Source organism: Sorex fumeus, unplaced genomic scaffold (assembly GCF_029834395.1).
Source record: "Sorex fumeus unplaced genomic scaffold, SorFum_2.1 ptg000002l, whole genome shotgun sequence".
In the NCBI taxonomy this organism is placed as follows: Eukaryota; Metazoa; Chordata; class Mammalia; order Eulipotyphla; family Soricidae; genus Sorex; species Sorex fumeus.
Window position 1 is genome coordinate 32,036,073 of NW_026606059.1, and position 19,572 is coordinate 32,055,644.

General features: G+C 38.5%; 1 protein-coding gene across 7 annotated transcripts in view; it reads right to left on the reverse strand.

Moving 5' to 3' along the window:
- Positions 1–19,572, reverse strand: part of SGK3 (serum/glucocorticoid regulated kinase family member 3) — a 74,538-nt gene that overhangs the window by 20,934 nt on the left and 34,032 nt on the right. For 4 of the 7 annotated variants that reach the window (XM_056110976.1, XM_056110966.1, XM_056110985.1 and 1 more), the window contains 5 exons: positions 15,676–15,751; positions 8,200–8,290; positions 4,882–4,931; positions 4,442–4,477; positions 2,368–2,425 (listed from right to left, as the gene is read on the reverse strand). In XM_056110976.1, the coding sequence (XP_055966951.1) occupies positions 2,368–2,425; positions 4,442–4,477; positions 4,882–4,931; positions 8,200–8,290; positions 15,676–15,751 (311 nt within the window). The remainder of the gene's footprint in view (positions 1–2,367; positions 2,426–4,441; positions 4,478–4,881; positions 4,932–8,199; positions 8,291–15,675; positions 15,752–19,572) is intronic. The other 3 variants (XM_056110993.1, XM_056111001.1, XM_056110999.1) reach the window with 3 other exon arrangements.

The window sequence follows — 19,572 nt, forward strand, 5'->3', positions numbered from 1 at the left end:
AACTTGGTACTGTAAAGACCATTCTTCCACACTGACATACACATTCAATGAAATTCTAATCAAAATCCACCAGAAATACAATATGGAAGTTGATCTATTAAATTCTGGGTTTATATAGAAATGGCAAGGGTTACGAGTAACAGAGGAGCCCTTGAAAAAGAATAGGAAGTTTGGATGTTAAGCTACATTTGTCAAGACAATTTGAAACGTGCATGCGCGCACGCGCATACACACACACACACGACAATATCATGCTAGTCCAAATATATACAAGCAATGACACACAAAAAAAACTTTACAAAGGTGTATATAAAACAAAATCTATAAAGAGATCTATATACATATTGACATTATAGTAGCTTACGCTGTAGAACAGTAGGGAACAAAGTTTTTTCCTTAAATTATGTAGCTTCCATTGAATATTTGGAATAAAAGGAGCTAACCATGCTACCGTTACAGACAGGATTTATTAAAGATGAACTTATGATTGTCCTTATGAAAACAAAATGCATTCTGCATAGTTTTTAACACACTACATGAGATATTCAATTGTTCATTATAAAATGGTCTTTGCATTGGAAGAATTTTGCCTAACTGTATGACCAATGTAAGTGTTCCGAATTTTCTTAAGGTTAGTGGGAATAAGCTATAATGCTCAGTAAGTCAGGAGTATTAAATGCCTTATCGGGGGTGGGGGCAGGGGTTGGTGCTACAACCATTGATGGTGATGGCAACTCATGGCTTTGTGCTTGGGGATCACTCCTGGTGTTCAGGGTACCATAAGGTGTAAGGGATAGACCAAGACCTACCTGCAAAGAATGTGCTCAGTCCTTTGAGCTATCTCCCTGTTGTATTAAATCCATTTTTTTTTTTTTTGCATTGGGAGTTTGGGTAGTTGACATGACTCCTCAAGCAGGAGCTCCTTTAAGTAATTCTTGCCCAACCAGGCTGGTGGTTCAATGCTAGGATCCAAGGATGTGATGCTACTTGGTCCTGTGTTACCAGGTATTACCTGGGATATGCCAGTGGTGCTTGAGGCCTCCAGGACTGCACCTGGCAATGCTCAGGGGACTGTGTGGTGATGGGGATCCAACAGGGCTGACTTGATGCAAGGAATGTGCCTTAATCCCTGTACCATATCTATAGCCCTTAGATGCATTTTAAACTGACATTTTTATTTAGAGTATAAATAAATTTATTTAGAATGAGTATACTGAGATAAAACCTCATCTTAAATTGAGGAGGATCTGTATATACAAAAATTAATAATTGGTAGATTCTACAATATGTTTTCAAAAAGTAATGCTTTTGTTTTTAATGTTGGAGAAACTTTAACATTCTAATAGAATGTGAGCATTCTGAAAATAGGAACTGTTCTTTTATTTATACTATGAGTTATTTTGTTAAACCCACAGGCAACAGGTGATAAATAAAACATTTTCTGTATTAATATACAAAAATGGGTTTAACTTATAATCACATAAAATTGGTCTGTGACCTTGAGGGAACTCAGAAAACACTAGAGCTACTCCCTGCAAGCTACAATTAAACACACACGTGCTTTGCGTCAGGATGTACTGATGATTCTGTAGCCTTAGTGATTTCCTGCCTAGATCTGGTCACATCGTGGAGTTGTGTGATCGTTGATACTGAGAAACAGGGTCTTTACATTATCTGTTTCCTTCCTCAAATGTTTACACAGCTGCTCAATTTTGTCTTTCCAGTTTCAGTTTAACTAGCACCTCTTAGGGCTGAGCATGTGGTGGAGTAAATGCCTTGCATATGTGAGACCCTTGTTTCCATCTCCAGCACTGTGAAGTCCCCAAGCACCACTGGATCTGCCCACCTCACTCCTCTGTCCCTATCACCAACAAAGAAGCGCACCCCTTCATCCTCTATCTAAGTAGAGGTTCCCCCACAAACATTACTGAAAACTGGCTGTCACTTTACTAGTCTACATTTCCTTCACAGCCCCAATGTACTTGTAATTATTTATTTCACTGCAAGGTCTCATGCACACAAAGAATATATTCTACCACTGAATCATACCCTTAGACTTGATGACATTTTTAATAGGCTATTTCTGCCACTAGCTTCTAAGTAAAACAAAGCTAGTAACCATACTGGTTTTATTCAGTACTATCTGAATAAAGTCCAGAGTCCAGAGTTGTGTATGGCACAACACATGCCTGTCAACAAACAAATTTTATGTTGGAATTTGAATAGCTGCTTTTTCTCATTAATTACTGTCAGTTATTTCAAAAGTAGAGAAAACATTTCACTTCCATATCCTGCATGCCAACAATTCTGGCGGCCTCCCATATATATCACGCTGCATTTTTCATGTACTTATTTCTTTGCTCTTACCTTGCCAAAGCTGCCTTTTCCAATAACTTTTAAGAAATCAAAGTCTGTTGGTTTAGCACTGAAATAAATTAACAGTGACAAAAATTAGTGCTCTAGAAATTGGAAATATATTAACTTCTAAACATTACAGTACCTCACTCTTTAATGAATATTGGGTTTTTTATAAAACACTTCAACATATGATTCTACCTTTTATACCAGCAGTGTATTCACTTTATATCTTTAATATAACACTATTTCTGATTAAATAAAACAATTTAAAACCTTATTTTAGCACTGTTATCTTCTGCTAAAGAGAAACTTCAATTATTGACTCTTGGAAGAAAGATTTTATATATATGTACATATACATATCCACATATATTCAATTTCTAAGACATTCCATAGTTATAAAACACACATGTAGCTGTAACTCAATAGAACTACTATCTAAACCAATTATCTTAACCATAAACTTCAGTACTGTTAATGAGGGAACTGACAAACTATATAAACTACTTTATATGGCCCATTAACAGCCTATTCAATGAAATAAGTCTGATAATTCTCCTTGAAAAGATAGTGAATGGCTAGAACATGTAGTAAGAAAATTTATGCAGAATACACAAAATCACTAAAAAAATTTCCAGTGTGAAAAATTTATTGCAGAACTTTCCATGTGTTTCAACTTATGGTATATTACAGAAAGAAAACATCATTGCTTTTCCTCATAGATGGTAATGTGGGGAGGTCAGAAATAAAGAAGTCAGAAGGAATGCTAAGACTGTCCTTTCATTTATATTAACCTGTTATGTAAAAATCGTATTGGTTATATGTAGGGAAAAATATAGCAGCAGATAGTAGAGTTTTAAGCGTTCTGAAGAGCTGTTTCAGTCAGAAGTCTGAAAACCTAAATTGTGCTGGACAGAGGAAGGCCTCATAAATGTTTAAATTTCCTTCCGTTATAGAAAGATACCATCAATTCAAACACGAGAGCAACACCTAGGTTAAATATTGACAGATGAAGACTAGGGAGATAAATACTTAACTAAACTTTGATGTTTTTCTTCCTGAAGAACCTGCTCTTTGGATTTTTAATGATATTCTGAGATCCAGAAATATGTACTTTTAAACAAATGGCACACAAATTCCTCAAACAGAATAATGCAGACTAACTGAAGCTTTTCAAGGTTTCACTGTTGTTAGTGATGGATTCTAATTAAACATAATTTCCAGTTTTGTGTTTTGCGTTGTGTCTGACCACTTTAAAGCTAGAGGACAGAAAAGGATGTTTAAAACCAAAGTCCCTCTTCCAGTTATATTCAATTTTTTTCCCCTTGGCAGCAAAATTTCTCAAGCAAAATTGTCTTGCAAAATTCCTCCATTAAATATTTAGCTGTCATCTGGAGTTCTCTACTGGACAATATCAGGGTTTCTTTTACCCACTTTCCTTACTGAAGCTGCTCATAAAGATCATCAGTGACTATCAAATTCAGGGGTTAATGCTCAGTCTTTGTCTTATTTGCCCCATCAGCAATATTAGTGGTAGTTACTCCCTTCTTAATATAGTTTCTTCACTAGATTTTCAAAATAGCATATCCTAGTTTTCCTCCTACCTTATTCCTTATTACTAGCTATTTTTTCTTACATTTCCTTGACTGATTCCTACCTGACCTTCCAACAGTGCCCCAGGATCCTTAAGTGTCCCAGAATCCAGTCCTCAAACCATTTCTCTTATCTGTCTGTCTGCAATATCTAAGCAATCCAAAAGAGTAAAGGGATCAAAATGTCCTAGGATAAAAGAGAATACTTCAGAATTAACTTGAGAAACCCATAAGAATAATAACAAGTAAAGACAACACTTTACTCATCTAACCCATGGCACATATCATTACTAATCTGTCAGAATCCTTTCAAATTTTGAATTCAGTGTTTAAGAGTTTCACATCTAATGAATTTCCGGAGTTGCCATTCAAAATAAAGTCAGTATTTGCCACTCCTGGTGTTACTCAAAAAGCTACCCAGGTTAAAATAAATAAGGGACTAGGGAGAAACTGGCTAAAGAAAGAATAGCTTTTAATATGCTAATACCCACCATGACGCCTCTGAACAGGCCGGCCAACAAGGAAAGCTGCAACCAATGACAGAGAGCACCAGGAGAATATCAATGGCACCGCAGCATGATGAGGTCAGAGTACCTCCCAAGCTCCTCTCAAGACTCCTGGTCCCTTAAAGTGCAGCACCCAACTAGCAGTCTGTGGGGTGCAGGCTCCTCAGAGCTTACTAAAGCAAGAAGAAGCTAGAGCAGAAGTGAGGCAAGCATGTGACAGTACGAAAGTCTCTGTAACTATGGCTATATTTCACAGACATTCAGTTCCTGTGGTTTAATGATGTATATCTGTGCATTCACACACACACACACACACACACACACACACACACACACACTCACACACATGCACGCACGCATGCACATGCAAACACACACAATTTTATAAATTTAACTGAAAGATAATTTGAAAATATTAAACCTACTGAGGATTTCCAGATGGTCCCAAGTTGATGTTCTGTGAGGTAGAGTGTAACTGTTGGGGTGAGGGGGAAAAATATTCTTATTGAAGTTTCAAAGATTATCAGTCAACGAATGTTTCTGAAATAAACGTTAACTACATCAGAGATATATGATCTACTGCCATGTTAAAGAAACCCAAAGGCTTAATTCTTTTTTTTTTTTTCCCACACTGGGCAATGCTTAGGATGAGGTGATACTGGCAATAAAACCCAGGGCTTCTGCTTGCAAAGCACGCTCTCCAACCTTCTGAGCCTCCTCCTCGAATCCCACAGTTCTAACTCTTAACAAATGCGCAATTTTATTTGAAAATGTACACAATCAATAGGAAACACAATAATTTCTTATGATGAGTTTCAAGATAAGGAAAAGGGTAAGGAAGAAATAAGTCTCAAAGTCAGCAATGAAAAAACTGGGGAAAATCACAATTTATAAAGAATCATTTTGACACACACACACAAAAAAACGGATTAATAACAATGAATTAGAGGCTGGAGAGAGTACTTGCCTTGCATGTAGTGGATTTGATGGCTGGCACCTTAGATGGTCCCCAAATCCCACTAGGAGTGATCCCTGAGCTTAGTGCAGAGGCAGGAGTATGCCCTAAGCATCTCTTGGTGTGGCCCCAACACAAAACAAAAATAGTGATTTTCAGGGGATAAAAGTGACAGCTCAGTGGGCCAGTGCACATGCGAGGCAGACAGGAGACCCAAGGCCCATGGCGTGATGTGGTCTCCAGTCCCCACAGCTGCAAGGAGCAATTCCTGAGCAATTTTCCTGAAGTAATGCTGAGTACTGCAGGGTATGGTGCTCCTCCCCCCGCCCCCCAAAAAAAACAGGTCTCCTGCATGCAAAGTATTCAGGCCATGAGCTATTTTCCTTGACCTGACAATACAAATTATTTTTTTAAAATGAGCAGAAGTTCTGAAGTCTAAAAAGCTTTTCTTTGCCCGCTCCTCTCTGGAAAGAAAGATGGCGGCCGCACGGGAGCCTTGTGGACAGCAGGTTTGAGCCGGGGGCGGGGGGCGGCAGGGGCCTCATGGGAAGGGGGGCGTTCTGGGCCGTCCTTCACGCCCTACCGAGGTCACCAGCTGCCCCCCACGAGCGGCTCTCCGGCACGGCCACGACTCCAGAGCACAGAAACCAATCTCTTAACTATCTAACTTTTAATAGAAATACTTCCAGGGTTAATAAGTAAAACAGCAGAAATCCATAGCAGCCGCGCGACATCATTTTATTCTGAAATCCAGCTGTAGAAAGCAAATCATTTCACAACGCTGTTTCAGCATATCTGATTGGGGGGGGGGGGTCGTAAACTCTAAACAATAATTGTGCATCTTCTATCGAAACAATGTATCTAGTCAAAGTAGATAGAGTATTAACTAGAACTCATGTGCCTCACAGGAATTGGGAGGGGTGGGAGGTGGGGTTCTATTGGGGTTCGCGTTAAAAATAAGTATTGGTAAAGGGAAATGTGTTTGATATTTACATGACTGAAACCTAAACCTGAAAGCTCTGTAACTTTTCCCACAGTGATTCAATAAAGAAATAAATTATTTTAAAAAATAAATAAATAAATAAATAAAAAGCTTTTCTTTATTCCCCTTGAAATGCCAGGGGCGGAACCCAGGAGCTTACACATACAAGGCAATTAAGTATCCCACCAGTGAGCTGCATTCTACTTAACATTTCAGATTTAGTGAATGAAAAAAATGAAGCTCAGATATAAACCCAGCAGCGACAGAACAGGAACCATAGTTCAGGAATCCCTCTCAGCTTATTTTCTTCAAAACCAGTTGATTCCTTCAGCAAGGCAAAAGAGCCTTAAAATGATCTACACCCACATACTCTTAACATGATTCACAACAACAACAAAAAAAGGGGGAAATCATGGTTATATATATTTTACTCGTTTAAAAAAAAATTCTAAGTAACTTTCTTTTTTTTCTCCCAATATTATTTTTAGGGTCCACACTCAGTTGTGCTCAAGGATTACCCCTGGCTCTCTGCTCAGGGATCACCCGGTAGTGTTAGGAACCCGTATGAAGTGCTAGGGATCAAACCAGGGTTGGCCTCACACAAAGCAACCATCTTATCTCCAGTACTCTGGCCCTTGTATTAGGATCTTAAATATCATTCTCTTTCTCCTCCCATGCCCCAATAAAATCCATTTGTAAGAGTTTGTTGTTGTTATTGTTGCTGTTTTTGCTTTCTTTGGGTCACGCCCAGCAATGCACAGGGGTTACTCCTGGTTCTGTACTCAGGAATTACTCAGGGAACCATATGGGATGCTGGGAATCGAACCTGGGTTGGCCTTGTGCAAGGCAAAGGCCCTACCCTCTGTTCTATTGCTCCAGCCCAGTAGGAGTTTTTAAATAACCTACATTCCTTCTTATTTCTCATTTGTTACAAATGCTTTGCTTACTGTTTCTTTTTGACCAAATGTATAGTATATCAATATATTTATTGTCCTAGGAGCAACTGTTTTTTACAGGTAGTTTGTTCTCTCAATCAAGAATATAGAAAGCAGCAAGATCAAAAAAGAAACTTACAAAGGAAATAAGATGTACAGCAGATCTATCAAAGACTCTACAAACCATGAGAGTATGAACAAACAAACAAAAAAACTCTTAAGAAATTAACAGCTCACCAAGAATACACTATTCATCTAGATTATCATTCAAATTTGAAGGATACAAGGGGTTTACAAGCAGGCAACAGCCTACCAGGTTAGGAAATTCATAGCCCTGTAACCAGTCTTGCAAAAAGACAAAAGCCAGCCCTTGGTGCTTGGGGGAGGGAGGAAAAGGGTGTGTGTGTGTGTGGGGGGAGAGTATGGGTGGAGGGACTGGTGTTGGAACATTGTATCTCTAAAACAACTCTCTTGTGAAGAACTTTGTAAATCACTTGACCCAATAAAAATCAAAGAGGGAAAAAAAAGGTCATTGAAAGAGGTATACATATTGTTTACATAAATTGGACAAAGTAGTAAATCTACAATAGAGGAAATTATTTTAATTCAAGTAAAATGTACTAGACTTACCAATAATTCCATCTTTCGGGAATAGGATTTCTTTCAATAAAAGAAAAATACAATTCAGGGCCCAGGGCCAGAGCGACAGTACAGCAGATGGGGCATCTGCCTCGCATGGGGTGCCAGGGATCTAGGTTTGATCCCTGGCACCCCAAGTCTATCAGAAGGGATCCCTGAATGCCAAGTCATAAGGAAGCATTGAGTACCACTTGGTGTGACCCACAAACAAACAAAAAACCAATTCTCTTACTACCTTCTGAGTGCTTCTTTCATCCTCATCTTCAGATGGATCTGACTGATGTTTTGGACTATCCATTTGAAGGAATGCTCTGACATCTGGACTGAAAATAAAAAGGAACTTTATTATGCTACTGAATTTCTACAGCTTTTCTTTTACAATAAAAGTAACTATACTGCATTTATAGTAAGAAGAGTAAAACAAAACTATTAATTTGTGATTATGAAAGTAATATACAAACTCATTTTTGAAACTATGAAATCTGACAGGCAAAAGTATAAAGAGGCAGTTCATAGGAGAGAAAAACCCAAATGGCAAGGAAATTCATGAAGATGCCTAGCCTTAGTAATATGAGGAAAACACAGTGAGACAATGACACTACTTTATGTACAGTAAGCTGACAAAAATAAGATAGACAGATAACAGAAGTTGAGATGATGTAAAGAGGAGAACATCTCATGCAATGCCAGGACAAAGATAAAATGAGGCAACTGTTCTGAAAAGCAATCTGATAATGCCTGTGGAACTGTGCATTTCCCCTGGGCCCAGGGAGTCTACTTTCAGGAATAAATCATAGAAAATACTATGTACATACTCAGTGAGAAACAGGTAACTAGGATACTCATTGTAACAATCTTTGTAACAGGGATCAGAAGCAAAGCAGTTATTTACCACTAGAAAGAAGAGTAGTTATACTAGCTCAGAAAAAAACTAGCAGCAGTAAGAAACAGTAAGCCAGAGTATGGTGCCAAAAAGAGATACATATATACATATACATAGATGTATATGTAATATATGCCTATAAATTTAGACATACATATGTGCATACATACCTAAACACATAAAATACTCAACTGACCAAAAGGCTATCCAAAGATGTAACAAATATATTATAAGATGTGTACCAACAATAGGAATAAACAAATGGGCATTTCTCCCAACAAAAGGGGGATATAAAGTTCCTTCGGCAGGAATCCAGGCCTGGCTGACACCTTTATTTTAGTCCACTGATTCGTTTCAGGCTTTTAACCATAGGCACATTAGTTGTTTGTTTCTTTTTTTCTTTTTTCTTTTTGGTTTTTGGGTACACCTGGCAATGCTCAGGGGTTACTACTGGCTCTGCTTAGAAATTATTCCTGGTGTTGCTCAGGGGTCCATATGTGATACTGAGGACAAAAACTGGGTCAACCATGGGCAAGACAAACACCCTACCCACAGTAATAGTGCTACAGCCTAGAGTTTGTTTCTTATAAACCCTACTTTGTGGCAACTCCTGAAATGGCAATAAGAACGTTACACAGGAATTTGTCCAATGTTTTTGAAGGAAACTAAGTTTCTCAATTCATCCAGTTAGTATCTCTTTAAAAAGGCCATTTTGTACTGTATGTCATTTACTATGAGAGATAATAAATTCTGATTTCTGAAATTAGAGGGAAGAGAGAAATGGGGCCCGGAGATACAGCTCAATGGTAGAGTCTTCTTTGCCACAGCTGGATCCCTGGTACCACATTATCAGATGAGATATGATGGTCCAAACATTTTGATCACAGGTACCAGAAGTATGCAATCTCCTACACACCACAATCAAGTGTGACCCCTGAATATTTCAACAATGACAACAATCAAAAAAGGTAAATGGGGTGGACTAAATTATGAGAGGCTTTAAATGAAGTAATGAATTAGTCCTGGGGAATGGCTAATCTCTATACCTGAAGTAATGCCTCCCCAAACTCTCATAAAAAATTGATATAAATGAAATATGTATTAGTTTTAAAGTGTGCAACATAATGCTACAATATTTGTAAATATTGCTAAATGTAAGATTTTTTTCTCTTATTCCTCCCCCCCTTTTTTTTGGTGATGCAGAAAGTGAACCAAGAGCTTCACATATAAGAAAAGCAATGTGAACTACATCCCTGATGGTGTAAAATGATCACCACATTAGGTGAACATGCATTAAGATATAGCCACAACTTTCTTTGTAATGACAGTGTCTAAGATTTACTCTCTTAGTAGCACTGCACTGCACTATCCTCCCATTGTTCATCGATTTGCTCAAACGGGCCCAGTAATGTCTTCATTGTGACACTTGTTACTGTGTTTGGCATACTGAATACGTCACGGGTAGCTTGCCAGGCTTTGCCATGTGGGCGAGATACTCTCGGTAGCTTGTCGGGCTCTGCAGGAGGGGCGGAGGAATCGAACCTGGGTTGGTTGGGTCAGCCAGGTCGGCTGCGTGTAAGGCAAACACCCTACCAGCTGTGCTTATCACTCCAGTCCATTAGTCATCATACTGTACAAATTTCACAATCCATTTTATAACTATTAGTGTGTTCTTCTGTCTTCACTTATTTTACTTATCTCATATGCCTCCAACCTGTCTCTAGTAAATACCAATATTCTTGCTATCTATGAATTTGTGTGTGTGTGTGTGTGTTTAAGATTTCACAATAAGTGAGATTGTACTGTAGCCAACTTTCTGACTTATTATATTTAGATTATACTCTGCAGGCCCAACTATACTTTTGCAAAAGGACTGCCCAAGTTGTTTTAATAATTAAGTATAAACAATAAACATTCATTTTAAGACATTCAAAAAGAGGAAAAAATCATTTATTAGAGGAGGAGGTGGTAGGAATATGAAATGGTGCATTGTGGAAAATATTTTGGCTGTTCCTCCAAAAGTTAAATACAGAGTTACCATATGACCTAGCAATTTCAGAGCTATATATATAAACCCATGGAAAAAAACATGAGCACACAAGAACTCAAGCAGCAATGGAAATGAACAAATTAGCTATATGCAACAACACAGATGACTCGAATTACTGAAAATAAGCTAGATAGAGTATTTATTGCATGCCTTCATTTATGTAAAGTTTAAAAAATGGGCTGCATTTATCTATGCTAAAAGCCAGGAGAATGATATCTGAGGAAAAGAGAAGAAAGGGTGAGGGATGGAAAGGAGGGGGTTTTACAGGTACAGATAATATTCCATTCCTGTCCTGGGTGACATCTCAGACAGAGTAACTTTCTCCTACCCCATAAACTGTGAAGTCATGATTTGTGCTCCTTTATGTGTTTCTGCTATTGAGTTTTAAAATGTAAAATAATAATTTAAAAAAGTGTATTTTCACTTCTTAGTTTTTGACAATTATTTCTCTCTTACACTTTAACCAGCCATTTACCATCCCTCTTTTGTAAATCATTAATAACTTAACTATGCATTATTTGCATCAGTGCTATCAGAGCTCTTTTTTCTGGTTTACATGTGATTCTGGAACTTAAACTTTTTATTAGTCAGATTTGTCACTGTTACCTTTTTTTGGGGTCACACCCAGTGATGCAGAGAGGTTATTCCTGGCTCATGCACTAAGGAATTACTCCTGGTGGTGCTCAGGGAACCATATAGGATACTGGGAATCAAATCCGGGTCATTCGCGTGCAAGGCAAACACCCTACCCTCTGTGCTATTGCTCCAACCCCACTGTATTACTTCTAATCAATAGCTTTGAGTAGAAAATCCTTTCTATAGGTCAGAGAAATAGCAACATAATTTATTCCTGCTTTTCTATCTTTGAAAAGTCACGTTGGTTTTGAAGTGTGGTCACCAATCACAACAATAATGGCACAACACAGTTTGTGTTTTGACTGGTATTTTAATAAGAAGTAATACTTCCTTTGAAAAAAAAGCCCTTCCTTGGAAGGAGAGGGACTGCTGTTTGGCTCACTTCTTGTTCTCTTATAACTATACTATCTTATAGTTTTACTTCAAATAAAGAGTGTGAAAATGAATAAACTTGCATTAATAACAAATGAGAACCAGAACAGATCATATCTTTTGCACGTTAGTAACACACACACACACACACACACACACACACACACAAGTTTTTAAATGTAGGATTAAAAGTAGGATTATGAAACTTTGTAATTAAAAAAATAACTTAGAAAAAATTATTTGGGGCCAGAGCTATAGCAGAGCTGGTAGGGCCTTTGCCTTGCATGTGTCCAACCCAGGTTCAATTTCTGGCAGCCCATATAGTTCCCTGAGTACTGTTGGGAGTGATTATTAATTGCAGAACCAGGAGTAAGCCCTGAGCACAATCAGGTGAACCCCAAAACCAAAATAAATAAATTTATTTTAAAATTACTTTATTTTAGGCACCCTGATTTATAATACTGTTAATGACAAGGTTTCATGTGTAAAATATTCCAGCAGTACTATACTCCCCCCCCCATGTCCACTTCCTCCACCAATGTCCGAGCGTTCCCTCTTCCTGTTTCCTGTCTATCCCCACCCCATGCTAAGCTTCCTACTAAAGACCAGTTTTCAGTTTCTGTTGCCTTTGTACATCTGGCATTTACTTACTATACTTCTTTATATCTATATGGCAGAGGTCATTTTGCAGCTGTCCTTATTCTTCAATGGAAGGGCTTCCTTTTTTCAAAGGAAGTGTCACTTCTTATTAAAAGAAAATACCAACTAAAACATTACGTTTAAGGGACAGGAGAAATAATGCAAGGGTTAAGGTACTCAGTTGACCTGGGTGGACATCCCACATGGTCTCCTGAGCACCACCAGGAATGAGCTCTGTGCATAGAGCCAGGAGTAAGCCCTAAGCACTGCTGGGTATGCCCCCACTCAAGGAAACAACAACAACAAAAAAATCGAACAACAAAAATACAAAAACAAAATCCCAAGGGCAATAATTACCATCACCACCGTTTAGCCAATATTTATTCCATAAGAGGTTTGGTCAAAGGAGGAGAAAAGTTCAAACTCTCATTGTTTGAATTATATTTGAAACAAGTCAGTAAAATGCCAATTTGAAGTAACCTCAGGCACATAAAGCAAAAATTTAAGGTTAGAAGGCTAGAGCTAAGATGAAGATAACAGAATTTGTCTTGGGGAAAAGGTTTATGGTCTCAAAAATAATTATACAAAGAAGCATACAGTCACAACAAGCTCTCTGCTGCGGAATGTGCTGACCAGAGGGGCCCTAAGTCCAAGCATCCTCCCCAACTGTGTGGCCCTCCGACAGAAGAGGCAGCTAATCCCAGAGCTAACATGGGTGGCAGCCAGCCTGTGCTCCTGTGCTAAAGGTGAATGTTGGGGAAATTCCAAGCACTGGGCAACATATCATGGTGAGAGGAAGTATTAGCATTTTGCTCATTTAGTAAATTAAATTCAGAAAGCGATCTAAACATGAGCCTGAGATATAACCTAGAGGGGAGAGAGACTGCCTTGTATATGGCTGACCTGGGTTTGGTCCCCGGCTCCCCATATGGTCCTCTAAGCCCCTCCTGGAGTGATCCCTATGTACAGAGCCAGGGTGAAGTCTGAGCACTGCCAGGTGTGACCACAAAACAACGAACAAGTATAGTAGAAATGACAGCTGCACTTGTATGATCAGTGCAGCACTGTTTACAATAGCCAGGATCTGGAAAATACCTGAATGCCCGAGAACAGATGATTGGTTAAAGAAACTTTGGTACATCTACACAATGGAAGACTATGCAGCTGTTTAGAAAAGATGAAATCACGAAATTTGCATATAAGTGGATCAACACGGAGAGTATCATGCTGAGTGAAATGAGTCAGAAACAGACATAGAAGGACCGCACTCATTTGTGGAATATAAGTTAACAGAATGGGAGACTAACACCCAAGGATAGTACAGATAAGAACCAGGAGGATTGCTCCACGGCTTGGAAGTCGGCCTCACATGCTGGGGGAAAAGGTAGTTCAGATATAGAGAAGAGACCACCAAGTAAAGGGTGCCTGGAGGGCCCCCTTGGAATGGGAGAAGTGTGCTGAAAGTAGACTACAGACCAAACATGATGGCCACTTAATACCTGCATTGCAAACCACAACACCCTAAAGGAGAGAGAGAGTAAAAGGGAATGTGCCTGCCACAGATGCGTGGGGTGGGAGGGATACTGGGATTATTGGTGGTGGAGAATGAGAACTGGTGAAGGGATGGGTACTCGATCATTGTATGACTGAAACGTAAGCATGACAGTTTTTAAGTCTGTAACTATACCTCACGGTGATTCATTAAAAAACAAAAACAAAAACACCACATCAAAAAAAAAAACAAACAAAAAAACACAAAAAAAGTTTAAGGGGAGCCAGGAATGTGGCTCAAGAGATAAGGTATATGTCATGCAGATTTAAGGAACTAGGTTTGAGCCTTTGCACTGCATTAATGTCCCTGAGACACTGAATACCCCCACGACAATGTGTGCAAAAACATGCACAAGCACACACAAACTTATGACGGGTCAGAGGCCAGAGAACCAGCTTAGCATGGTAAATGTACTCTGTAAGGAACTATATAATGGCAAGTCTTGTTTTTCCAACAGATTCTAAAAATAGTCTTGGAGTTCTGTGATTCTGTCAAGGTTGTTATTAAAGTGTGCCATTTCTGCATCACTCCCTACAAGGCAACCTTTATATCACATAGAGAGGTAAAGTGAGGAAAAATGCCCCAGACATTTTATTTTACTTCTTTCCTCTTAGAGGACAGGAACTTTACAGACATAAAATATTAAATAACATAGTAGTTATAAATCACAATAAATAAAATGCCCAGTATAAAAAATAAGGACCAAGGAGACAGGTTCCGAGGTAGAGTGCAGAGAGCCTGGATTTGATTCCCAGCATGTTCTAGTCCCGTGTCCCCCTGCCCCCCACCCCCCCACCCACCATGGCTGGGAGCAAGACACTCCCCACCCTTCCCAGAACTGCACAGGGAGTGGCCACAAGCAACTGAAGTGGACAGAAAATCCGTATCCCAGCAAAAGAGGGAAGAAAGTTTAAACTCCACAAGACACACAGAGTGCCTCCATGAGAGGCGGCTGCTATGCTCTGTGTGTGTGTGTGTGTGTGTGTGTGTGTGTGTGTGTACAGGAAGTGGTGCCACTTGTGGAAAACACCCTCACAAACTCCTTGTGCCCCATCTCCTTTCGAAAGCCTTAACTCTAAGTCCCAGCTACCAGAAAATAGTGACCCTTAAGGTTTCATGTTTCAGTGTAGGTTCCCTTTGCATGACAAAAGCTCCCTACTTCAACAATGCTTATGCTTCATTATTAGAAAGTCTTCCTTGACTTCCCCAAGGAGAACAGGCCACATTTTCTCTCTCCTACCATCTTTATCATAAAACATTCTTATCTTCTTTCTCTGGAAAGTAGGAATGAAACTCATTTCTTTTTATATGTCCAATGCATACAGCAGGTATTTAATAATGCATATTGAAATATGAATAAAGGTGTCTTTATAATTATAACCAGAAAACTTGTTTAACTTGTACTAGCAAAATTTCTTTAAACTTTAATCAACAGAATGATAAAAAAGAAATAACTAAGGCCTTACACTGATGAATAAAAAAGAAAATTAAGAACATAATATTTATATTAACAACCTATGCATTATAGATTGGTTTGGCTTCAGAAACTCTTTAGAACACAATAAAAATTACTTACTGGTTGTAAAGCTCTGGATGCCTAACTAAGTTCTGAATGAATTCATTCAGTCCTGCTCTTCTTTGTTTAATAAAATCTGTTAAAAGAGACATAAACTATCAGAATTATTTGTCAGACTATGCAACTATCATGAGAACAGTTTTATAAAAATAGATAAAATAGTAGATGTTGACCAAAGAGCTATCATATTTCTTGATATACAATAAGGAACGCTTAAAAAAAAGTATATATTTTAATCTATAAATATAGGAATTAAAAATTAAAACCAGGCTAGGATAACCTGGATAGCTCAACTGATAAAGCACATGCCTGGCATATGTGAAAGTTCTGATCTTAATCCTGGGCACTGTATGGCCCCTCCAGCACCACCAGATGTAGACCTGGTAGTCCTTGAGCTCTGCCAGGCCAGAACAGTTAACTGTCTGCATTACCACTGGGTGTGGCCCCATAATAAAATTAATACAGATTCACATTTGAGTGAGTCTACATTGATTTACATTAAATGAACTGAATTTAATGTAAATATATTCACATTAGAGTAAAAATACATTGGAGGATTCTAAAAAAGAACTGTCTAGTGTGTTCACAAAGTACTTTGTTGATAATTGAGGCTCATGCAATAGCAGATAATGATAAAGGTTAAACAGATAGGTTTCTTAGAATTAGAAAATTATTCACATAATTTGTCTCTGTAACTTACTTCATAACTTTGAACATTTCCAAGACTTGCACATTCTTATTTGTGAAATGGAATTATGACAATACCTCATTATGATATTATCGGATAAAATAAGATAAAACATGTAGGTTGACAGAATACCTGACAGAATATACATAACGTCCAGATTTTTACTATTCATTGTTGTGCTGTCAAAAAGTCCTCATCCTAGACCCTAATTCTTCTGTGCATGTGTATTTTTTGTTTTAGTTTTAGCATTCAGGTCACACCCAGCTGTGCTCAGGCCTTATTCCTGTCAGTTCTTGGGGGAACATCTGTGGTGCTGGAGGTTGAACCAGGTTCTGCTGCATGCAAGGTAAGTGCCTTATCTATCATCTATAATAGTTTGTTTTCTGGGATACATCTGGTGGTGTTCAGGAACTTCTCCCAGCTTGGTGGTCGAGGGTCATTCCTGGCACTGCTTAAGGGACCCTGCATGGCTGGGGCTGGAACCCTGGCCTCCCACCCGCACTCAGTCCGTCACTGAGCTATCTCTCTGGCCCCTCGGTCCTAGTTCTTAAGAAACAGTTTCTAAATCAAAGAGACAGGAGACTTGAGAAAAATGTCTCAAAAATAACCTATGAACATTACTCAATTTATTAAGTTTTGGTTAAGTAAAATGATTCTACCCAGTAAAAGTTTTCATGTATGTGTTTGTCACCAAAGTTATGGGCTACTTCCAGCTGTGTAGTTTTTATAGCCTATTCTTAAATGAAAAGTCTGTCTATAAAGAAACAAATACAAATTAGATCTGGTCCCTCAGATCCAGGAGCACTGGGTAATTTTATTATTGCTCAATACTGGTAACTTTATTGTTGTTTTATTGTTATTCAATATTTTTTTCCCTTTTTGTTTTTGGGCATTCTCTTTAAACCATCTCTCGAGCCCTCAACAATGCCTTTCTTGAAAAATTTCAGAAATCTCATAAAATTTTCTGGCACTTGATGAAGTTTACATTAAAAATTACATGTGGCAGGAGACAGTATAGCAGGTACTTGCCTTGCATGGGCTGGCCCAAAATTAAACCTCCAGCACCACATATGAACCACTGAGTCCCACCAGGAATAAGTCCTGAATACTGCTGGGTGTGGCCTCCAAAACCAAAGCAAAACAAAATGACAAAATAAAATACTTGAAAGGATCAGGGAGACAACTGAAGGGGGTGCGGTGCTGTCCTTGAATGTGTAAGACTCTTGATTTTGATCAATAGTGGCTTTCCCAACCCCTGCTGCCAAGCACAGCTAGGTCTACAAAACTGCCTGGTGGACCCTGGCACTGCTTTGCTGGGTCTGAGAACGAAAGCTTCAATCTCCAAAATAAATATGGGTCTGACAATCAGACCCATACCACCAGGCTAAATATCATCCAGAATGCACTCCCGCCCCAAGCATGGATGCTCATCAAAGAGAAAAAAAGTACCGAAAAAAATTATTCTTCAAGGGGCTGGAACAATAGTACAGCAGTAGGGCATTTGCCTTACATGAAACAGACCCAGGCTTAATCCCCAGCACTCCATATCCCTGAGCCCTGCCAGAGTAATTCGTAAGCACAGAGCCAGAAATAAGCCCTGAGCACTGCCGGGTACAGCCCACCCCCCAGCAACAGCAACAAAATAATTATTCTTCAAAAGTTGTACTTAGTAAGTTATATAGTAGAGAGAACTAAAATAAAAATACCTACATCTGGTACATTTAAAGAAATCTGATTACATGGAAGCACCTTTAAATTATTCTGCGAATACTCCCTGAAGGTACATTTTACACTGAGAAATCATTTGTAGAAGAAAACAGTTTTCTTCTAAGTACTACTAGTTTCCATTTCATTACTAATTTTATCAGTTTTGATACCCTGTGACAAATCCAATATATATAAGAAGAAAAAGAGGTCAGTGATAAGACAAGAAATCCAGTAGCAGTCAAAATTTAGAGGCAATTTTGAATTTAATCTTTAGATCAACATTAAACATGCAAATATCTAAAAGAAAATCCAGATAAACTAAAATCCATATCTTCCATTAGAAAATGAGTTCCAAGTACTTAGTAAGGATGACATTTTTAATAATTCTGCTGGATGATGGAGGAAAATTGACACTGGTGGTGATAACTGATGCTAAAATATTATATGCATAAAACTCAAGTATCAATACTTTATAAATCTTTAAAGATTGAATTTAATTTTAGAATTATATTCTTTAATAAAATTATTATAAAAATTATTGCTGGAGATACATTATTTTAATCTACAGTAAAGAACTTAATGTGAACATATTTTATAAACCAAAATTAATTTCAACTGGAACTAGGAAGATAACTCAAGGGGCTGGAGCACATGCTTTCACACTCAGGCTCTGAATTCGGGCCCGGACATCCCAAATTCCCCTGAGAACCAGTGTGTGTGGTCCTATGGCTCCAGTACAGTTGAGAAACCCCCCAAAGAAATTTCTATTGGCCATCTAAAGAAGATAATGCTAATTGGAGAACGAAAGCTTTAATCTCCAAAATAAATGAACATGTACCAATTTCTCTGTCATCTCACTGCTTTCAGAAAACAAATCACGCAAAAGAAGGGAGTCTGTAGGGCCAGAGTGATACTACTGGTAGGGTACTTGCTTGCAAACGGCCAACACACATTCGATCCCTGCACCCTATATGGCCTCTCAAAGCCTGCCAAGAGTGATCCCTGATTCCAGAGCCAGGAGAATATTGCTGAGTTTGGCCTAAAACAAAAACAACAACAAAGGAGACAGTCTCTGATACTCAAAGGGGGGGAAGGGGGAATGATCAACGAACTCTAACTTAGGGAGATATTGGGGTCTAGTCTTAATATTGTTACTGGTGATGAAAATATTCTGATCATATTCATTATCAAAAGATAGTTAGAATCTGAATAAAATAGCAATCCTTTAGACTTTTATTTATTTTTCTTGAGTCACACCCAGCAGTACCCAGGAGCAACTTCTGACAATGCTTAGAGGTCACTGCAGGCAGTGGTAGGGGTTCGTATGACACTAGGGGTCAAATCCAGGCCTTCTGCATGCATGGCATGTGCTCAGCCCATTGAACTCCCTCTCTGACATAGAGATCCTTTAGTCTTAACTATGTCTCAGGTTAGAAAACAGGGTATTTCGTACTGTTCCAAAGAAATTTAAAATACACACAGAAGGTGCCATGCATGTGATG